Source organism: Cervus elaphus, chromosome 14 (genome assembly GCF_910594005.1).
Source record: "Cervus elaphus chromosome 14, mCerEla1.1, whole genome shotgun sequence".
Taxonomy (NCBI): Eukaryota; Metazoa; Chordata; class Mammalia; order Artiodactyla; family Cervidae; genus Cervus; species Cervus elaphus.
In genome coordinates, this window is record NC_057828.1 from 67055124 (window position 1) to 67075177 (window position 20054).

General features: G+C 37.3%; 1 protein-coding gene across 2 annotated transcripts in view; it reads right to left on the reverse strand.

Annotated features, from left to right (window-relative positions):
• Window positions 1–896: 896 nt before the first annotated feature.
• Window positions 897–20054, reverse strand: part of EDEM3 (ER degradation enhancing alpha-mannosidase like protein 3) — a 72704-nt gene continuing 53546 nt past the window's right edge. For both annotated transcript variants that reach the window (XM_043923281.1, XM_043923280.1), the window contains exons 17-20: window positions 18624–18815; window positions 17155–17320; window positions 12137–12322; window positions 897–4981 (exon numbers count right to left, since the gene is read on the reverse strand). In XM_043923281.1, the coding sequence (XP_043779216.1) occupies window positions 4581–4981; window positions 12137–12322; window positions 17155–17320; window positions 18624–18815 (945 nt within the window). In that variant the 3' untranslated portion in view covers window positions 897–4580. The remainder of the gene's footprint in view (window positions 4982–12136; window positions 12323–17154; window positions 17321–18623; window positions 18816–20054) is intronic.

The window sequence follows — 20054 nt, forward strand, 5'->3', positions numbered from 1 at the left end:
CACCACTTCTTAGACAGCTGGGGCTGAAACAAGGGTAGAAATGTGCTCTAACACACCACAGGACTTCTAAACTATTTCTCCCACAGTCATCTGGGATGATGAGTCCATTCTCTTACGAATTCATAAGCTCTGGAAATAAACCAAGGCTCCCATTCCATGAACCAGGCATCAAAGCATAAGATGCTTAGAACTTGTTCAACTTTCAGTTTGCTTATCTTTAAAGAAAGTGATTATTAATATCAACAAATAGTGATATTATCAGATCTTTCAAGGTATCTTGTGTTCAGAAACCCTAGAACAGTAAGGATGAAAAGCATAGTATCACAGTATCTGAAAGTGGCTGTTAAACAAATGGTCTCAATGGAATAACAGGAGAGGTCAGTATTATCTTTGATGGCAATATTAAAAGGACAACTGATTTTATTAAATATTAGGAAACTCAAAACATATGGGCTTCCCTGGTGGCTCATTGTTAAAGGACCCTCCTGCCAATGCAGGAGAGATGCCAGTTCAACCCCTGAATCAGGAAGATCACCTACAGAAGGAAATGGCAATCCACTCCAATATTCATGCCCTGGGAAATTCCTTAGGGAGAGGAGCCTGGTGGGCTACAGTTAATGGGGTCTCAAAAGAGTCAGACACGACTTAACGACAAAACAACCACATAACGAAACTCAAAACACACATGCCACCAATATTGACATTGTAAATTAATAACTCTAGCTCTACCCTGAGGATACTAGTTGAGTTGTGGGAACTGTTCAATGTATGTTTGCATGTCTATATTCTAAGCCATCCCCCAAATCTACTCTTCTAGGGTAAAATGAAAGGGAAGACAGTGGTGAAAAAAAATTTAGAGATATCAAAGTATAAAGATATGCAAAGTATGCTAAAAATTAAAACTAAACCAGGATATTTACATATTTTATTAAATCTTTACAATCAGTAATTATAATCAAATACACAACTATATACAAGGATTATATACATTTTGCCCAGACTTTTACATCACAGTACATAGTTTCCCTTAGAAATATTGTATACATTTATCACCAAACAATAAAATCCAACAACAGTAGTGTTACAGCACCTGTTAGTACAGACATCTTTTTCATAAATTACATCATAAGAAAATATACGGCTGTAAATTGGGCTTTTAAAAATGTCTTTTATAAAATCTGAACATACAATATTTCATTCACAGAATGTTTTTTTTTTCTATGTTCTGACTGAAGCCTTGTGCATAAAACGACCAGTTGGAATATTTACTAAATGCCCCCTCCTCTAAATTGATAAGCACTATTGGAATTATGGATGCTGAGCTTTCTTTATGATGAATTTGGCATGGGGTTTGGTGAGGGAACAAATGCTGGTTTTACTACTGAAAGGGCCGTGTGATGGTAATTTAAATTAAAATAAAAATTTCAAGAGTATATTAGAGAAGTTAAAATCACAGAGTGCACAGTTTTTCATTTTACTCTCTAAACACGTGAAGAAAAAGGGAAAAGTATAATGTTAAAAAAAATTTGTTCTGAAACAAATGTATTCTTCTTGGAAGCCTATTAAAAGTTAAAAAGAAAAAAGAAAACCTACCCAACAAAACATCCCATCCCAAACATATCTAGTAAGTTACAATTCTTTCACACCTAAAACTTTATGAGAAAAGCACTGCAAATTAGGGTATATCATTTTAATGGACTTTCCTAAGGAGAAAAAACTAGAACTATTTTTAGTAGGTAAACAAGTGAAGTTTTAAAACTTGAAAATACCTGAATTAAATACTTTCTCTAATATCTTTTAACTTTCAGATAAAGCCCATACTTGATTCCAGGTTTGTAAACATTGTATAAATCCTTCTTAGTCAATCAATTTTATGGCTGTGGTGATCACTTCAGCTCTATCTCTATGCAGTCAACATCTAACTGAGGTAGACCAGATGTTTCTAAAATTCAGGGTCACACAGAAACCCCTGAATCTTTAGGAAGTAAATAAAATGCTATAAAAGGTACTTAAAAAACAAAACATTTAAAAAAATGCCTAATGCTGTTGAAACTTTTCAATGAACTCAAAAACAACTTCATGGCAGTATGTCAATTAAGAATGGAGAGTCAGTGACAATGTTGGAGTTTTGAAGCTGAACATTATACTTTCTTTTCTTAGCTAGGGAAACATCAACTATAATTCCTTCTGCTATTAATTTTTATAGTTTGTTAATTTTATAGTTGAATTTTTTTTTTCTTTTTTTAAAGGATTCATTTTTCTAAACAAGCTGGTGGTTTAGTCACTAAGTTGTGTCTGACTCTTGTGACCTCATAGACTGTAGCCTGCCAGGCTCCTCTGTCCATGGGATTCTCCAGGCAAGAATACTGGAGTGGGTTGCCATTTCCTTCTCCAACAAATTGCTTCTAGACCTCAATGAATGGCAACAACTCCCTCTAATGGCCAAAGAAAGGGTAAGTGGCAGTAAGCTGGCTTTTCTGTGTATGCCACAAGATCTCTGCTGGAAATAAAATTATGTTTTGATAAATTAGAAAAGCTAGATTTAGACAACAATGGCTTTGAGCTACAAAAAGAAAACCAAATCAACGTATATAAGGCTTCTGTAATCCAAGTCTTAAAGGAACATCTGCTCCTTTTCTCCAAGCCCCAGTCCTATAAATCAAGGCAAGTCAAGTAATTACGCTTCAGCTATTTTGGCAGCTTTGCAATCAAAATGAACAAAGCACTATGTCTATCTTTCCATATACTATATGTATTATAGTTCTATCTTCTTACACCAAATTTCACATGCAGAGAGGCTAAAAATATCCATTTTGGTGTCAGGTTTAATTAAGGGCCAATAAAAGTCTTGTATGCTACTCTTTCTTTCCCCCCCTCAAAGTGAATTCTCTATTAGATTTATTACTCACTGACCCAATTAACTTTAGCTGGAATTTTTGAAAGCAGCTATTTATCCACTTATAAAAGAATACGTTTACCTGGGATCTAAGACATACTGTACATGAATATACATAACTACAATACAGCACTGCTGTTCTTTTAACAGCTCCATATACAGTTTAAGTTCATCGGTACCTCCAAAACTGTGTTTTGAGAAAAAAAAAATTATTATATAATGACATGGTAAAGAAAAAGAAAATTAAGTCTCAAATATTCCTTTAGAACTGATTCACGTATGTTTAAAAAAATAAATAGAGTAACGCCATGATTTCAATTACAGGGCTGTCTACAGATATCAACAAAAAAGTTTTAAAAACTTAAATGTGGCCAGCACCAGACTGCCACACACACACACACACACACACACACAAATAGGGAAAAAGGTTCCATTAAGCTATATGGCTATATGTTAGTTGCTACTGTGTTTTTTTACACAGGTTACCATAGACTAATTTTCAAGTCCATATTGGAAGGAATACTCATTAAAAAAAAAAAACCAACAATTTAAAAACCATGATTCAACAGAAAATGTGACAGATTCCTTAGGTGCAACTTTAGCAACTACAGTTTCAAAGGAGGAAAAAATAGTAGTTACTCCAGAATTTTTAGATCACTACCACAGTTTTATCATGGCTAAGACAGAAAAATGGAACAAAATGTATTCAGCTATTGGCGACACAGGTCTTGTGGCTCAAAATGCATACTACACATGGGATGGAGTAAGGCTGATGGCTAGAGGTAATCACCTCCAAAGAAATGAACTGGAAAAGATTTATAATTTACCCTACAAAGATATAACCTTAAGTTCCATTTCAGAGTAGTCACAGCTTTCCCTATGGAAGGCCCAATGGCAAGTTCATATTGCAACATTATAGTTTCTCCCTTGCTCCATTTTTCAAGAGTATTAAGTAACCAATTTCCACATTATATGACCTTTTTACCTGGTCCCAATGATTAGTCTTTATGCAAAGAACTCACTGAGAAAGTACACTGGCTTCACCTTTGGTTTAAATGAAAAGGACACCGTTAAGAGGGAAAAAACTCAAGTCATCTTGATCATGTTACACAATGAAGCAAGTGAAAATGATGAGCAAAGACTGTTTTCACCATGAATGCATTTGCTTCACAACCACTTAGGTCACTTTGAGTGTTTCCGTGAAGGCAGCATAACCAGAATGCCCACAAAACTCCTATGTGTTTTCCCCAAAGAACCTCTAACCCCCAAACCAAGAAAACTGAGCTTCCTTTAATTAGAAAGCTGTACAAATCTGTATTCCCCACCTCACAGTTAACTGAATGTTTCTTAGCTACTATCCAGAGACTGCAGAAATCTGGTTCCAAGGAATGCCCAGTAACCTTTTCCTGGCCCAAAGTATGCAGCAGGCTAGTACAATCCTGTCACCTGGGGGGCGGGGGAGGACTGTGAGTTTGCATTTTTGATGGGACAGTTTTAAACAAGGTCAGTTCTAACACAGCATGTTCCAGATTCCTATGATAACTAACTCTCCCAGTCAGAACGTGGTTGCTTATCACCATACTTAAAGCCTCCCATGAAGAGAGCCTGCTTAGTATCAGGGTGTCTATTAACCACAGTTTACCTTTTCTTTTGAAATACCTACCACCAGGTAGACTTTCGTGAGTCAGAGCTCATCCTTATCCATCATTTCAAATGCTTCTATGTCTTCATTCCAGTCTGCTAATATGGAGTCTATAGGCTGGACCTTTTTACCCCAAACATTAGGATTGGAATCCTCCTCAGTTTCTGACTGTTCTTGAAGCTGGTTATCTAAATCTGTACATTCACCATCAAGACTTGTAGTCTCATGGTTTTCCGTGGGGTTAGAATCCTGTTCAGAAGAAGAAAGGCTTGCAGCACTGTCTGTATCTACTGGAGATAAAGATTCTGGGTGAGAGCTCACAGAACTCTCCTCAGGAGACTCTTGATCAAACAGGTCAGTCTCCTGAGACCTTGGTGCAGTCTGTGCAGCACTCTGAGAGTCATTTTCGGAGGATGGTGGTTCTTCATTTTCTATCTCAGGATCTGTACATAAAAGAAACAAACTTCATGCTACTTTCCTCCTCAAAACATGTACTATCATATTCTCAAAACCATACTGGTTTTAGTATTAAAGTAAAAAACTGGAGTTAAAAGAAAACCATGTTAATGCAGGATGATTCTAATAAGACTGCCATCAATGGGTGTCAATAAATGCCAAGAAATACACTAAACAATAATAGTATTAAAATGCATTTAAATTTATGTCTCAAATTTATTAAACATCTAAATTCAGGAAAGCCCACACATGAGAACATATTAAACCAAATAAAATTTAAACAGTGCATGCCACTGCTGTAATTTTAATATTCTTCGAAAAGTGCAATTCCCACTCAGTAAGCCATGAAAATGAAGATAATACAAAATTAAATGATTCATGGATATCAATGTGATTGATTAAATATCTCCATAAATACAGAAACAGATTATTTACAAAACTTCATTATTGGAAGTCTATGAATTATAAGATATAATCATAAAATCCACTGGAAGGCTGAAAAGCAGGCTAAACCTCTGGTAATGAATATACAGTAAAACCACTAGAGGCATTTTATTCAGGGTTCCTACAAGAAAGTGCTTAGGTAGCAACATCTATAATCACGGGCCGCACAATTCTCAGACTCTGCAATCAGTCGGTGAAGATCTCCTGAGCGTCTGACTGTGTGGCAGGCACCGTGCAAGGTGCTAGGGATAAAACTAGGTGAAAACAAACACCTAACCTGCCCTTCTGAATCTTATAGTCCAGCTATAATCATCACACAAATAAATAGAAAACTCTGTGATGCATGCTATGGTGTTAGGAAAGAATAATGAGATTTGAGGACTTCTTTCAGAATGTGACACCTGAACTGAGATTTCAAAGATAAGCAGAATTAGTCAAAGAAGAAAGAGAAGATGAACTTACTATAAAACCAGAAAACTGGAAGGAAATAAAGGCACACAGGGAGGGACAGAAGGATACTATGCATACACCCTGACCTGGCAGGATTACCTGACATGGGAAGCTTAAGATAGCTCGTGGTGGGGGTGTGTCAGGGGGAAGGTGGCCAAGGGGGAGGAGTTCCCACACATTCTCTCAGTTGTGGAAAAGGTACATTTTAATTTGACATTTAGGGAAACTAAAGAACAGAAAGCAGTCTGGCGGCCTGGAGCTCATTTATGCTAGGCTACCCTACGTTCGAGCGAAAACAAAAAGAACCTTCGTTTCTAGACTGCATTAATCTAGTTTAGGAAAAGGTGTGGGGCTATTTTATCTAGTAATAAAGACTGTGCTTTTGACAAAGAATCACTCTAGGGTTACATGTTACATCATAATATTTTGGAAACCTAGCTAAGGATAAGGAAACAGAATGGTGTAGGCTCCAGTTGAGATGTGGAGTAGAAGGACGGGGAACTCCCCGCCTCCCACAAATAACAGGAAAGATACATCTACAAACAGAAGGAATCTCACAGAACACCTACTGAACACGAGCAGGAGACATCGAACAGCTGAGAGGACAAGAAAAATCTCTAAGTCATCAGGTAGGCTGAAGGAAAAAAAAAAGAGGATGGAGGGACGGGACGTGCGCCCCTGGGAGGGAGCTAAAAAGAGGAGGGGTTCCCGCATCCTGGGAAGCCCCCTCAGATCAGCGGGGACAGAAAGGGGGCTTCAGAGGCTTGGAGGAGAGCACAACCCCCATCCGTGGCAGGCAGAAGACCCCTGCACAGACTGGAGTGCTGCTACCCCGCGCGCCCCGGCCTGAGACACGTGTCTGCCGGTAGGGCCGGGCCTGAAACGCAGGGCTGAGCGCGCAGTCCCAGAAGAGGACTGCTGCTGGCTGTGTGGACAAGGCCCGAAGGGGGCTGCAGTGCGCTAGGGCCGCAACTGGGGGTGCTTGCAGAAGCACCAGGCCACCACAGAAGTCAAGCACCATTGTTAAGTGGTACAAAGGGAGCCCCTTTCTCCACTGCCAGCCTCTGCCTATGCAGGCTCCAGGATAGCACACCTCAGTCACTGCCTCGGTGGCTTAACAAATGCAAACCAGTATACACAGGATGGATAAACAACACGGTCCTACTGTTCAGTATGCCATGATAAACCATAATGGAAAGGAATATAACTGAATCACTTTGCTGTACAACAGATACAACACTGTACATCAACTGTACTTCAACTAAAAAGAATAGTGTAAATACAGAAAAAGGAAAGATCAAGTTGTCTGTATTTTCAGATTCTGTTTTACACTTGAAGTAACTCAATTTTTAACAGCACTATCAAGATGATAAAAGAATTTGATAGAGGGTAAAAATAAGGTAAGTAGGCAAATACAAATAACCCCTGTGTAGTAGCAATAACTGGTTAGAAATAAACTAAGTATCCTTTTTATAATTAAAAACAGAATCTACAAGACATAGAATTAAATTTATTATGAAATCTTATTGCTTAATATTATAAAATCTCAATGAAAAAATAAGATCTGATTCAATTTACAGGTAAGTACCTGTATGTACCTGGATGGAAAGTCAATATTTAACAAAATTTTCCTGTTTATATGTAACACACACAGTTATACAATTCCAAAATGAATCCCAATTCTACTCCTTTACTTTTCGGACTGGATAGGATTATTTTTAAATTCCTATGGAAGAATGTACATCACAGAGAAGTCAAGAAATTCTGAAAAGAATTAGTGAGAGGGGAGCTGACTTGAGAGATATTAAAATGTATTCAAAATAGCAAACTATTCTATTATTGGCACTGGAATGAGCAAATAGATTAGTGTAAAAGAAGAGCAAGTCACCCAAAAACAGATCAAATATATGAGAATATGTGATACACAGCAAAGTGGCAACAATCAGTTAAATAAAAATGACAGTTGGAGAAATACAAAAAGGAAGAAAGAATCTACCACACCACTACAAAACCTTCATTCAAAGGGGCCTGTTGTCATCATATGGAGTATCATAGTACTAATGACTACATCATTAAATTCAGGGATGGTGAATCAGACTTGCGGAAGCAAAAAAGAATGAAGAAAATCTCAAGATACAAAAACAAAATGAGAGAGAGAAAAGAAAAAAGTTTTAATAATGAAAGGACAAAGAAACTTGGCAAAGAGACTGGATGTTCTACAATCATTCATTCACCCATGCAACCAGCATTTACTGACAGGAAGAAATACAGAGCTGAGATGCAGGTAAAGAAGTACAATGTAATACAAATGTCAAAAGTACAACTATATTAAGATGTTGGGATTTTCCCTGGTGGTCCAGTGGTTAAGAATCTACTTGCCAATGCAGGGGACACAGATTCAATCGCTGGTCTAGGAAGATCTAGCAACTAAGGCTGTGTGCCACAACCACTAACTCGACGCTCCAAACGCTGTGCTCCGTAAGAAGAGAAGCCACGACAATGAGAAGGCCACAGCACCACGAGCAGAGTAGACCCGGTCTGTCCTCGCTAGAGAATGCCTGTGCAGGGCAAGAGACCCAGCACAGCCAAAACTAAATGAGCACAGATTTTTAAAGAAGATGGCCATACGTTTTATCTATGAGAATAAGAGAATTCATAGAGAAGATAGCACTAAACTTGATATTTAGAATAATGAAATGTTTTTAAAGAAAAAAAGGTTGTGGGAGCGGAATCAGGATTTACAAGGCATTTGTGGAAAGAGGGAAGATGTGCAAATGCAAAGGTGCAAGAGAAAACATGTGGTAACTGAGGAAGAGAGGCTGGAGTCCTTAAGTGTTAATTCTACTAACAACGTTTCAGCTGCCCCTTTCCAAGCAAAGACGCCATCTGTTTACATATTAGATTCACCTCCTCAGAACCAAATCCTTTCCAATAGAAATCTAAGTTCTACAAGATCAACTGAAGGACAGATTCACCCCAATCAAATTCAGTGAAGGATAATCTTAGGAAAAGGAACACTGCCACACTTAAATCTTAGGCAGTTCAAACCACTGGACCTTTCTTTTATTTCCCCTGTTCTGCCTGCCTCTTTACCAGACACAAATATAAAACTAGTTCTGAATCTGTGTATCCACACAGCTCTTAATGCACTAGAACCCTACACTATAAACTGCAAGATGATAACGTGTATTCAAATTTTTAAATGCTGATTCTTCCCCCCCCCCCCCCCCCCCCCCCCCCCGCCTTGAGAAATATTACTGAGAAGTCAACTGAATCTTAATTGTAAATTGTTTCAATTTGTATCTCGAGGTAACAGTGTCTTTTGTTTGCCGGCACAGGGTGGGAATTACTATTCAGCACCTTTACAAATTCTAGAAATTCTGGAACCGGATACATGACGGACACAATATTAACACTTCTGTGGATAACTTAACTTTTAGAAGTGTGACTGGTTTAACCTGAGAAAGCAGCATTTCTATTCGATAAATTACTAATGCTTTATTCTGAAGAAGAATGTATAATAATTATCTGGACATTTTTGCTAGGATATAGGACTGTTGCAGATATTTCTCTTATCAATGGCTGGGGTTTATCAGAATTAGAAGGTGGGAGTGGGGGCTTGTTCTGGAGTCTCTATTTTCTATATTGATATGTGGGAAGATTGGCTCCATCAAAACTGACTTTTTAAGGGAAATATGTACCTGTGGAATGAGATCTTTAGAGAAAACAATCTGGAGGACATTTTAAATCATTCAGATTTTATGGCTGCTATTATTTGGTGTACTTATAGAATCCTACCTAGTACCCATATGTGTGTTGTGTGCTAAGTTGCCTCAGTCATGTCTGAGTACCCTTGATGGCACAATAAGGCCAGATACAGAGCTGGGAAAATTTTTTTTTTTTAAAGGAGGGGTGCCTTCATGGCCTTATTCAGTGCTTCTCAAAGTATATCTGAGTACAATGAACTGGAATGCTTGTTTAAAATTTCAGATTCTGATCCTCTACTTTCAGAGAGTCTGATTCAATACTCTGGAGTAGGTCTCAGGAATCTACACTTTTTTACTACTACATCAGCTAATTCTGAAGCAGAAGAGAAACAATGCATGCAGCAACAGCACAAGACAGATTAATGGTACCCACTACAGATGTTAACTTAGAATGTTTTCCTAAGTAAATAAAGCAGTTGATTTAATAAAACTATTATCACTAACTTTTGTTACAATGATAAATATTAACAATTATACTATAACTCATTGCTGACAGTTAATAATGCCCTATAGTTCTTCAAAAAGCTATACAAAAAGGAATTTTTCAAGGCTTTTTGTCAAAATATCACACTACAACAGAATCGCAGTCAAAAAATGGACAGACTATCAAAACTTTAAAAAACATATAATTTAAATAAAGCCCTTTCACTGCAAGGTCCTTAAGGGAATACTACTATGCTGTTCAGACTTTTTTTTTTTAAAATAGCATAACTGATCTCTTTGCATATCCTTTCTCTGGTATAGGAAGCACATGCTCTACACCACAATCTCATAGTCCTAACCCTCACACATTTCCTACAGATATATGGGTTTTCTTTAAATAGTTTATACTGCATTCCAATAAAAAGTGATCAAAAGTAATACATGCTATACAACAATGTCTTCGTTAAGAGTAACTCTTGCATGGATATGGACTAGTGAATTCACCTATTATTTAATTTATAGAATTTGTTATGACAGGATCAATAAAGAATCATCATCATGGGACAGCTGACTAGACATGAAAATAATCTAATTACTTTAAATGATGTATTATCATGGTAGCCACTGAAACAATATACATATGCACACGCATGTGTGTATATACATGTATATACATATATACACATGCATATACATATATATAATTTAAGGCTTATTAAAGATACTTACTACTATTAATAATGTAGCTTGGAATCATTTTACCTTTTAATATTGCTGCTGAAATTCCAATGGTAGCACAAAATAGGGGGGAAAAAAGCAAAGGCATTAAAGAGTTACATGGAATAATAATTTGCCTGTGTTTGATGTGCCAAAATGCATCTAAAGATCTAACTGAAAAAAGGGCTCAAGAAGAAAAAAAAAAACAGGCACATAGGAGGATTTAAGATTAGGAATCCTTTCTATTCTGTTCTATTTATACATCCTTAAGTACATACACCCTACTCACTCCCTACTGCTTAAACAGTTAACAACTGAATGAACCTCAAAGAATAAAGCAATACAAGAAGACAACACAAAACACTGATTTGGCTAGCACTAGATTATTGCTAAACTTTTTTTTTTTAATTGGTCCACTTGGAGGTTATACTGAATTGAGTAAGTTTCCTACATATCTGCCAAACAAATATCCCAAACATCAACAACCGTGTACAATTACACAACTTTATCTGTTGAAGGCGAGGTAGGAGGACTAGTGCTCTCTCTATAGGAGTCTCCAGTGGCTAAGAAAACGGCTATTAAAAGCAGGATTACAGACTATATCTGATGGTTCACTTTCCCTCATTTGCTCTCTATCCCTAGATGTGAAATTGTAAAAGAATACTAGTGAGACCTTGCATTTATACAATAATTTGGGTTCCAAAGAGCTTTCAATTTACTAAAAATCTTGGCCCAGAGAGGGATATATATACACTCTCATGAATTAAAGCATGCCATCTTGTTATTCAGGCACTAGCTAGTCATGTGTAACTCTTGTAACTTGTAAGTATCTATATGATGAAATTAGATCTCAGTGAAGAGAAGCTGCTAGATTTCTACTGCCTTCACCAAGACACAGGTTATTTGATTACAGGTGGCCTGGTGAAACCCAATTACTATTATATCGTATATAACACCGTTCCATATAATCTCTCTTTACTTCTTATTCTAAAAAAACCCAGAGGATATAGTATCTGTGAAATTGAATGGTGGATGTTAAAATGACTCTGTGAATGTTAAAAATGACTCTTAATGTAATCTCTTGTATTTTTATCACTTGCAGAATCATAGCAAAAATTATAAATTACATATAAAAATATAATTCTAGTGACATCCTAAATCAGCAAAGCAAAATAAACATTTCACTACCTAACTTTCCAAAAGAAAAACATATTTTGAAATCACCTTCTAAAAATTTTTACTTCTTTTACCAGTGAATCATAAATAATCATTTTGTAACTCATTTTTGTCAAGTTAGAAAAATTAATGTGAAGCAGAAAACAAAGGATTTTTCACCCTTACCTCGATCTTTTGCTTTGTCAGAAAGGAGCACCTCTACCTCCTCATACTCCCGGATGGCATCCAGTATGATGCTTCCTTCTTTACTGAATAGAAACAGCATGGGGATCTTAATGTCATCTGTGTCCTTTCCATCCCCCGCCATCTGGAACAGAGGGGCAGTATCACTACTGCTCCCCTCATTGTCATCTAGCCAGAGAATGAATAAAAGCAAACATCAAAATGTTCGTCCATGAGAAAGGTCCAGCTACCAATCTTTACTGTTTTTCACCTGTTGACATTAATTTCCTGCATTAAGAACCACAAAAACACTCATACCTGTGGGGCCCGCTAATTCCACTCCTAGAAATTTATCCTGAGGAAATAATTCAAAAGAAGCGAAATGATCTATGCCTGAAAAAGTTTACTGGAGTGCTTTATACTTGTCAACAACTGTAAACTGTAAGTAAATTATAATGAACTACCTGAGGGAACACACAGAAAAACAAAATGTTATTATTACATAAAAAAGTAAAATACAAAGTTCTATGATTATGACTATAAAAATTTCAGATGCTTATGAAAAAGCCTAAAAAGGGAAAAATTCAGAGACTTGAATTACAATGATAGAATAATGAAAATTTTATTGTTATTTACAATTTCCTCTAATAGCATTATATTTTAAAAACACTCTTCACAAGGAATAATTACGACTAGACTGTTGTTTTCCTCTGTAAGTTGAATGAAACACTAATCTGACTTTACACTGGTTAAAAAATAATAGTAGGGCTGCTAATTACTACTCTACTGGAGATGTCAGTTATGTCCAGTCCTAATCTCACATGCCAGTCTCCCTGGAGAACCTGTCTGTCACCTCTCAGAGAGCTTGCATGGACAGGCCCTGCTAAGTGGAGAATACCATGCAGAATCACCCCCTTCAACAATAACTGACCAGACAAAGGATGGCTACCTGACCCCCAGTGTCTCTGGGATATTTGAAGTGGCACACTTTCAAAAAAGAAAGACTTTCGGTTAGCAGTGGGTAGAAGTCCAGTTAAGTGACACAGACTGATGGCTTAGGTTGCAATTTTGGAAAAGGCCATTTTGGAACTGCTAGGTAAAAAGAGAGCAGGCTGGTGAGAAACTGCAGAATGAAGCAGAATAGCAAAGAGCTGCAGAGAAGAGTCCAGGAGGACCCACAGTTAGAGACAAGAAAAATGCTAGCCATCATGGTTCCTGATGATTTTTAGTTTCCACATCTAATTCCTTAGAGCACTCAGTTGTATTTCTTACTCTTGGGTTCAACAAAAATAATCCATTTCCATATAGTAAACAAACCCCCCTTACACTAAATAAACTGTCTCTTCTAGGCAAATGATTTTTAAGATAATCTATACTTCTGGTATTTAGGATAAAAAACAACCAAGTCCTAATTTGTTCATTTATATACAATTAAAACCACTCATGACCCAGATAATCATGATGGTGTGATCACTCACAGACATCCTGGAATGTGAAGTCAAGTGAGCCTTAGGAAATATCACTACGAACAAAGCTAGTGGAGGTGATGGAATTCCAACTGAGCTATTTCAAGTCCTAAAAGATGATGCTGTGAAAGTGTTGCACTCAATATATCAGCAAATTGGAAAACTCAGCAGTGGCCACAGGACTGGAAAAGGTCAGTTTTCATTCCAATCCCAAAGAAAAGCAATGCCAAGAATGCTCAAACTACTGCACAGTTGCACTCATCTCACATGCTAGTAAAGTAATGCTCAAAATCCTCCAAGCCAGGCTTTAGCAATACGTGAACCATGAACTTTCAGATGTTCAAGCTGGTTTTAGAAAAGGCAGAAGAACCAGAGATCAAATTGCCAACATTCGCTGGATCACCGAAAAAGCAAGAGAGTTCCAGAAAAACATCTATTTCTGCTTTACTATGTCAAAGCCTTTGACTGTGTGGATCACAATAAACTGTGGAAAATTCTGAAAGAGATGGGAATACCAGACCACCTGACCTGCCTCTTGAGAAACCTGTATGCAGGTCAGGAAGCAACAGTTAGAACTGGACATGGAACAACAGACTGGTTCCAAATAGGAAAAGGAGTATGTCAAGGCTATATATTGTCACCCTACTTATTTAATTTATATGTACATCATGAGAAATGTTGGACTGGATGAAGCTGGAATCAAGATTGCCGGGAAAAATATTAATAACCTCAGATATGCAGATGACACCACCCTTATGGCAGAAAGTGAAGAAGAACTAAAGAGCCTCTTGATGAAGGTGAAAGAGGAGACTGAAAAAGTTGGCTTAAAGCTCAACATTCAGAAAACTAAGATCATGGCATCTGGCCCCATCATTTCATGGCAAATAGATGGGGAAACAGTGGCTGACTTTATTTTTGGGGTTTCCAAAATTACTGCAGATGGTGACTGCAGCCATGAAATTAAAAAATGCTTACTCCTTGGAAGGAAAGTTATGACCAACCTAGACAGCGTATTAAAAAGCAGAGACATTACTTTGCCAACAAAGGTCCGTCTAGTCAAGGCTATGGTTTTTCCAGTGGTCATTTATGAATGTGAGAGTTGGACTATAAAGAAAGCTGAGCACTGAAGAATTGATGCTTTTGAACTGTGGTGTTGGAGAAGACTCTTGAGAGTCCCTTGGACTGCAAGGAGATCCAACCAGTCCATCATAAAGGAAATCAGTCCTGGGTGTTCATTGGAATGACTGATGCTGAAGCTGAAACTCCAATATTTTGGCCACCTGATGCGAAGAGCTGACTCATTTGAAAAGACCTTGATGTTGGGAAAGATTGAAGGCAGGAGGAGAAGGGGACGACAGAGGATGAGATGGTTGGATGGCATCACCGACTCAATGGACACGAGTTTGCGTAAACTCCGGGAGTTGGTGATGGACAGGGAGGCCTGGCGTGCTGAGGTTCACGGGGTCACAGAGTCGGACACGACTGAGCTAAACTGAAAACCACTGTAGATGGTGACTGCAGCCAGGAAATTAAGACACTTGCTCCTTGGAAGGAAAGCTATGACAAATCTAGACAACATATTAAAAAGCAGACATAAAAAAAAAAAAGCAGAGACATTACTTTGCTGACAAAGGTCTGTATAGTCAAAGCTATGGTTTTTCCAGTAGTCATGTATGGGACTTGGTTTTTTCAGTAGTCATGTGAGAGCTGGACAATAAAGAAAGAATTGATGCTTTTCAACTGTGGTGTTGGAGAAAACTCTTGAGAGTTCCTTGGACAGCAAGGAGATCAAAGAAGTCAATCCTAAAGAAAATTAGTCCGAATATTCATATTTCCTGGAGACTCCCATGGAGGGAGGAGCCTGGTAGGCTACCGTTCATGGGGTCGCAAAGAGTCGGACACGACTGAGCGACTTCACTTTATTCATATGAAGGGCTGATGCTGAAGCTCAAACTCCAATACTTTGGCCACCAGATGCAAAGAACTGACTCATTGGAAAAGAGCCTGATGCTGGGAAAGATTGAAGGTAGGAGGAGGAGGAGACAACAGAAGATGAGATGGTTGGATGGCATCACCTACTGGATGGACATGAATTTGAACAAGCTCCAGGAAACGGTTAAGGACAGGGAAGCCTGGTGTGCTGCAGCCCATGGGGTTGCAAAGAGTCGGACATAATTGAGCAAACTGAACTGAACCAAAAACTATTAGAAACTAAACAAAATGCTTCACCAGAAACAAAAAAATAACTTCAGGGAAAGGAGTTACAACATAAGAAAGTTTCCACTTAGACATTAATTTTTTTAAAAATTAAGGACCATTTCTTTTAATTATTTACTTACAGATCTCAAGATAGCATTCTATAACTAATAGCTACTAATGAAAGCATTTGATTTGACAAACCTTGCAGAGTACAGAATACCATGAAAATTAGACTTTACCAAAAAATGGGGAAAATCTAAAATACTCCACATATGTTCCCAACTTTATTTTTTCATATTTTTTAAAACTCAGTAAGAAGTCTAAAATAACAGTAGTGGCAAGCTATTAAATTCTTTAATAAAAGTAATCTCAGAGTGGAAAATAACCAAGGATTAAGAGGTGGTTTAAGTCTGGCATCAGCAAACCCTCTGTAACTGGTCAGATAAAGAACAGGTTTAGGCTTTGTTACTGTTACCACCACTCAGCTCCAGCACTGTTCTTGAAAGCAGTTACAGAAGATAGGTAAACAAACTGACGAGCTGTGTTTTAATAAAACTTTTACTTACAAAAAATGCAGTGAGCCAAACTTGGCTTGCAGGCTATAGTTCGCTAACCACTAATTTAAGTTTTAATAACTTAATGAAGAACTTCTCCTAATGTTAATATTTAACTATGAAATTCATGCATTCATTAAATCAACACTGTAGTGCCTATATAGGATAAGCAAAAGGAATAGTAAATATTTTTTCAATGAAATAAATCCTACTATTTTATTTTTACCCATGTCAGTAATTTTAGGAAATTTTATTTCCATTATCTTCAAACCTCACAACCACCTAAAAGATGTTTATTACCATTTTCACTGGAGCTAAAAAAAATTCTACTGAATAAACAGGTAAACAATCTAAAGGTTACAGCATGATTTTGTGGAAGAGCCAGGAACTGCACCCCCATGTATCTGACTCCAAAGATTGCATCTGTGTGGAGGAAAGGCTATTTTCAGTGGCTTTCCACTGGAGGTGGCAGGTATAATTCTTGCCCCTAGGGGTTTGGGATCTCATGGGCACATCTTCTGATCCATGATATCAGGTGTTTTTAACATCACTCCTGCTGCACCTTCACATCTGACTCAAGTACTTTTACTGGCATTAATATACAGAAACTCAGATTTAGATGTTCAAACAAGGTATGAGACATATACAAATTATTAACAGAATCATTGGATTACGTATCCAATATGCTGGCTAGTGAAGTAAAAACAATATGACAAACTCTGATAAAATCTGGGAAAATGAAAGGAAAAACCTTAAAAATTATGTTTTAGTTATTAATACAATGACATGGAGGATTACTTACCAATAACAATGCCGCCAATGGCTCCAGCATTCTGTATGTTGCGTGCCTTTTCTGCAAACATGCACTGCCCTCTTTGTATCAAAGCAATTTTTCCCATCACTGCTTCAGGGTTAGTAAGTTCTGAACAACCATTGTATGGTTTACTGCTGGCAACAAATCCTCTTGTCTGTCAGAAATAAAAAGTTACTTGAATAACTTATCTCCTCAAATCACTACCATGTCATTAAAATTCAATATCTAGAGCTTTAAGGAGATCTTTCTTTTCTAACGATAACACATCCAATACACATTTAGCATAAATTTTTGCTTTCGACATTTTGCATATCGTAGTCCCCAACCAATATTTCTACTGTACTTTGCAGTTTATAAAAGCATTTTTACATAAATTACTAAACCTGATCTTTATAATGGCTCTGAGTTAAATACAGATAACATATACATTTTACATATGGGAAACTGAGATTCAGCTTTCATAATTTGTTCAAGGTCACGATGTTAGAAAGTGGTAAAGTTGGAGTCTGTTGGCAGACTCACTAAATACCCAAACCCATACTTCAGCAGCTGGGAACCATTTTTAAACCATCACTGGTAACCAGAAAAATTTTTGAAAGAGGGGAAAAAAATGGATTTAGTGTACATAAATCTGTAAGCAATTCTTCTTCCTAGAAAAATTAAATCCACCAGAGAACTGATTTTAAAGATGTGAGTGTAAAGATGTTTTAAGATCCTTCTCGCTCTTAGAATGTAGACTTCATGAGGCATGAACCTTCACTGGTTTTTATAAACATGACATACAGTAAAAATCTAAAATAGTGCCTAGAGTAAGAGTTGTTGAACAAGTCAATCAATTATAAACCTACATAGCTTTAAAGTATATACTAGAAAAAGTTTAAATTAGTGGTAATAGAGTTCAAAGACTCTGGTTTTAGATGATCAGGATACTTGGGTTCCGGTCTAGTACCTCCCTAGCTTTGCTACCAGTCAGCCAGATAGCTGAACTCGTGAGCTCCGTTTCCTATGTTAAACTAAACTAACAGGGTAAACTAGCTTAGTGACCTTCCAAGTTTGCTCAGTGGAACCTCAGCATCTGAGGCTCTTCACAGCCACTTGTCCAGAGCACTTTGGCTTTAGCTGTTCTCTACATCAAGCCTCTGAGTTAGATTTTTGTTCAAAGAAGGGTTCCAGTAGTTTAAAAGCTTGAAACCATTTTTAGATAAGCTAAAGGCTTTGAATTAAGAGAACAGTATCTGAACAACATTTTAAGTAAAATTCTATAGACATATTGCAAACATACATTATGACAATATTTTCAAGATATGCTTTTAAATTTAATCTCTTTTAATCTAGGAGACTAAATATTTAGGTGTTTTAAGTAAGTTAAAAGTGCTAAAATAGAAAAGAGATTAAGAAATTAACAACACTTAAGTACTATCCAAGTTCAACCTCGACAATATTATAAGTGCACACACCTCTTTATGTTTAGACAGGTCCGGCCCAAACTGTGCTGGACCAGCAGTTAATACTACCCGGCCAAAAAATGGGTGGGAGATTATCTGTACAGCTCGTGGAGGGAGCTGCTGTTCTTTTTGTTGTTGACTTGACAATTCAATCATCTCCTGCATAAACCTCAATCCATCTTCTGCATCAATCGAACTAGCAGCCTAGGAAAGAAACAAGATTAATTTTATCCTTTCTGGAAACTTTCAACTTTTTTATTTCTTAAATACTTCTGCAAATTTATTCCAAAATTTCTCCTTTCAGTTTTGGTCTCTACCAAATATTTATGGTCTTATTTCTTCTCATAAATATTGCTTCTGGAAATATTTTCTGAATATAACATCTGAAATTTTTATTAATGTCTCTTCCACTGTTCTATAAACCACTTTTGATACAAATTGAGAACTGGACTTCCAACCAAAGGCTCAAATGCTCACTTTGCTTGTTTTCTCCCCTGGTTGCCCTTTTAAGAAATAAACCTCATACCTGACCTATACTCCCCTTCTTTGAAATTATGAACCAACAACCAGATTATATTCAAGGCATAAGTATCAGTCACCTATTACATCCTAGACCTTGACTAGGCACTGGGGACATAGTCTTTTACTTTAAAAAAAAGTGTGTATCTAGAGAAGAGATGTAAAATTAGCTACAATAAAATTTCTCAAGAGGGAAAGTAGACTAGGAACATAGACAAGGGAATGAATGACTGATTTTGTCAGTGTGTATCTGGGAAGTATTTGGAATGACTCAAACTGCATCTAAACAGAGGAAAAGTTGAAGAGTGCCTGACTATGGTAGGAAAAAGATGAATTTCTAACACTTTACAGAAAAAGTCAATGGAACTTGGTAGGAGATAAAGGAGAACAGAGAGGAGCTGGCAGGCAGAAATTCAAGCCTATCCTGAGATTTCTAGTTTTGGTGACTTACAGAATAATGTCAGGGCTAACTGAGATAGAGAACAAAAATGAAGAGAGAGACAGACTGTGGTGGAAGCAGGGAGAGAGAATTAATTCAGGTTTGGACAGACTGAGATCTGAGATGCAAAAATGTATGACAGGTAGATTAAAGCTGGGTTTAAGAAGTAAAGTTCACAATCAGGATTACATACAGATGACCCATTGGAGAAAGAAGTAGCAGCCCACTCCAGTATTCGTGCCTGAGAAATCCCATGGACAGAGGAGCCTGGCGGGCTACAGTCCACGGGGTTGCAAAGAGTTGGACACGACTGAGCACGCACGCATACACATATATCTAAGAAATCACACGTACAAAGATGATGGTGGAGCTTGTAGAAATAGATGATACTATTGAAGAAGAGTACAGAAAGAAGAAAAATATGGTGCAGATTCTTTGACAGTGCCTACACTGAGTGGCTGTGCCAAGAAAGCAGAGTTGCAAAG